Consider the following 3,018-nt stretch of genomic DNA (forward strand, 5'->3'; position numbering starts at 1 on the left):
TGATTTATGCATGTTGATTTTATATCCTGCCACTTTGCTGAATTCATTTATTAGCTCTAATAGTTTCTTTGTAGACCCTTTTGGGTCTGCTAGGTATAGAATCATGTCATCTGCAAATAGTGTTGCCTGTACTCTTGATGATTGCCTTTCTGAAAAGAGTGAAATGAAATCTGAAAACCTGTGATAAACTTCAAAGTTTAAATTTGTGATTATTTGTGATTATTCATATGTTAACACAGTACTTCTATGTAGCTAGATTTCCGTACTGATTGTTTTTTTATTCTAAGGGGTCTCTTAAGACATGATTATGTGGAATCTTTTAATTGTGCATTATTTTTTTTCCTACTACATATGAGTACTCTCTTAAAAAATAGGCTCATAGTCATGTGTACCATGCCAAAGTACAGAGACTCACGTACATGTGCGCGCACACACATGCACTCTCACACCCTCAAACTCAGAAGCACACACACACAATCTTCCACTTATACCTTCAAACTCAAAATCACACCCACACCCTCTTAACACTCAAACTCACATTAACACTGTAACATACCCACAGTCACACACTCACCACACTATCACACTCACACTCATGCACACTCTGAAGCTCACACCCTCACCTTCACATGCACTCTTGCTGCAGTCCAGGCACCTTCCCATTGACACGTCCTTGGTGTGTGCTGCTACTTCAGCTTGGAGCATCTTCCTTTCAAACTTTCCTCTTCAAATAATAATTTTTTAAAATTTTATTTGTGATAATTAGTTATACATGATATAATAGTGCATTTCAATTCATTGTACACAAATGGAACACAACTTTTCATTTCTCTGGTTGTACACAATGGAGAGTTGCACCACATGTGCAGTCATACATGTACCTAGGGTAATGATGTCCATCTCATTCCACCAGCTTTCCTACTCCTATGCCCCCCCCTCTTCCCTCCCTCCCCTTTGCCCAATACAAGTTCCTCCACTCTCCCCATGCCCCCCCATTGTGGGTCAGCATCCACTTATCAGAAAAAACATATGGACTTTGGTTTTTTTGAGATCGGCTTACTTTGCTTAGCATGATATTCTTCAACTTCATCCATTTACCTGAAAATGCCATAATTTTATTCTCTTTTAATGCTGAGTAATATTCCATTGTGTATATGTACCACAGTTTCTTTATTCATTAATCTGTTGAAGGTCATCTAGTTTGGTTCCACAGTTTAGCTATTGTGAATTGAGCTGCTATGAACATTGATGTGGCTGCGTCACTATACTATGCTGATTTTAAGTCCTTTGGGTATAGACCGAGGAGTGGGATAGCTGGGTCAAATGATGGTTCCATTCCAAGTTTTCTAAGGAATCTCCATACTGCTTTCAATGTATGAGTGTACCTTTTTCTCCATATCCTCGCCAATACTTATCATTGCTTGTATTCTTGATAACTGCCATTCTGATTAGAGTGAGATGAAATCCTAGAGCAGTTTTGATTTGTGTTTCTCTAATTATCACAATACCAGACCTTAAACTGTACTACAGAGCTATAGTAACAAGAATGGGGCGTCCCGCCCGCGCTGGGGACCATGGCCACCGACTCGTGGGCCCTGGCGGTGGACGAGCAGGAAGCGGCGGCTGAGTCGTTGAGCAACTTGCATCTTAAGGAAGAGAAAATCAAACCAGATGTCAATGGTGCTGTTGTCAAGACCAATGCTAATGCAGAGAAGACAGATGAAGAAGAGAAAGAGGACAGAGCTGCCCAGTCTTTACTCAACAAGCTGATCCGAAGCAACCTTGTGGATAACACTAACCAAGTGGAAGTCCTACAGCGAGATCCGAACTCCCCACTCTACTCAGTGAAGTCTTTTGAAGAGCTTCGACTGAAACCACAGCTTCTCCAAGGAGTCTATGCCATGGGTTTCAACCGTCCATCCAAAATCCAAGAGAATGCATTGCCTTTGATGCTTGCTGAACCCCCACAGAACTTAATTGCCCAGTCTCAGTCTGGTACTGGTAAAACAGCTGCTTTTGTGTTGGCTATGCTCAGCCAAATAGAACCTGCAAACAAATATCCCCAGTGTCTGTGCCTCTCCCCCACATATGAGCTCGCCCTTCAAACAGGAAAAGTGATTGAACAAATGGGCAAATTTTACCCTGAATTGAAGCTAGCTTATGCTGTTCGAGGCAATAAATTGGAAAGAGGTCAGAAGATCAGTGAGCAGATTGTCATTGGTACCCCAGGGACCGTCCTGGACTGGTGCTCCAAGCTCAGGTTCATTGACCCCAGAAGGATCAAGGTGTTTGTTCTGGATGAGGCTGACGTGATGATAGCCACTCAGGGCCACCAAGATCAGAGCATCCGTATCCAGAGGATGCTACCCAAGAACTGCCAGATGTTGCTTTTCTCTGCCACCTTTGAAGACTCTGTGTGGAAGTTTGCCCAGAAAGTGGTCCCAGACCCCAACATTATCAAACTGAAGCGTGAGGAGGAGACGTTGGACACCATCAAGCAGTATTATGTCCTGTGCAATAACAGAGATGAGAAGTTCCAGGCCTTGTGCAACTTGTATGGGGCCATCACCATCGCACAAGCCATGATCTTCTGCCATACCCGCAAAACAGCTAGTTGGTTGGCAGCAGAGCTCTCAAAAGAAGGCCACCAGGTGGCTCTGCTGAGTGGAGAAATGATGGTGGAGCAGAGGGCTGCTGTGATTGAGCGCTTCCGAGAGGGCAAAGAGAAGGTTCTGGTGACCACCAATGTGTGTGCTCGTGGCATCGATGTTGAACAAGTGTCTGTCGTCATCAACTTCGATCTTCCTGTGGACAAGGATGGGAACCCAGACAACGAGACCTACCTGCACCGGATTGGGCGCACTGGCCGCTTTGGCAAGAGAGGCCTGGCTGTGAACATGGTTGACAGCAAGCACAGCATGAACATCCTGAACAGAATCCAGGAACATTTTAATAAGAAGATAGAAAGATTGGACACAGATGATTTGGACGAGATTGAGAAAATAGCCAGCTGAGAAT

The 3,018-nt window shown here is 44.0% G+C and overlaps 1 protein-coding gene across 1 annotated transcript; it reads left to right on the plus strand.

Moving 5' to 3' along the window:
• The first annotated feature begins 1,533 nt into the window (after positions 1 to 1,533).
• LOC107134890 (ATP-dependent RNA helicase DDX19B-like) lies at positions 1,534 to 3,017 on the plus strand. The gene has a single exon (XM_048797768.1). The coding sequence runs from the start codon at positions 1,575 to 1,577 to the stop codon at positions 3,012 to 3,014; it is 1,440 nt and encodes a 479-aa protein (XP_048653725.1). The 5' UTR covers positions 1,534 to 1,574; the 3' UTR covers positions 3,015 to 3,017.
• The last annotated feature ends 1 nt before the right edge of the window (position 3,018 follows it).

The sequence above is a fragment of the Marmota marmota genome, unplaced genomic scaffold (assembly GCF_001458135.2).
Source record: "Marmota marmota marmota unplaced genomic scaffold, marMar, whole genome shotgun sequence".
NCBI classification, from domain to species: Eukaryota; Metazoa; Chordata; class Mammalia; order Rodentia; family Sciuridae; genus Marmota; species Marmota marmota.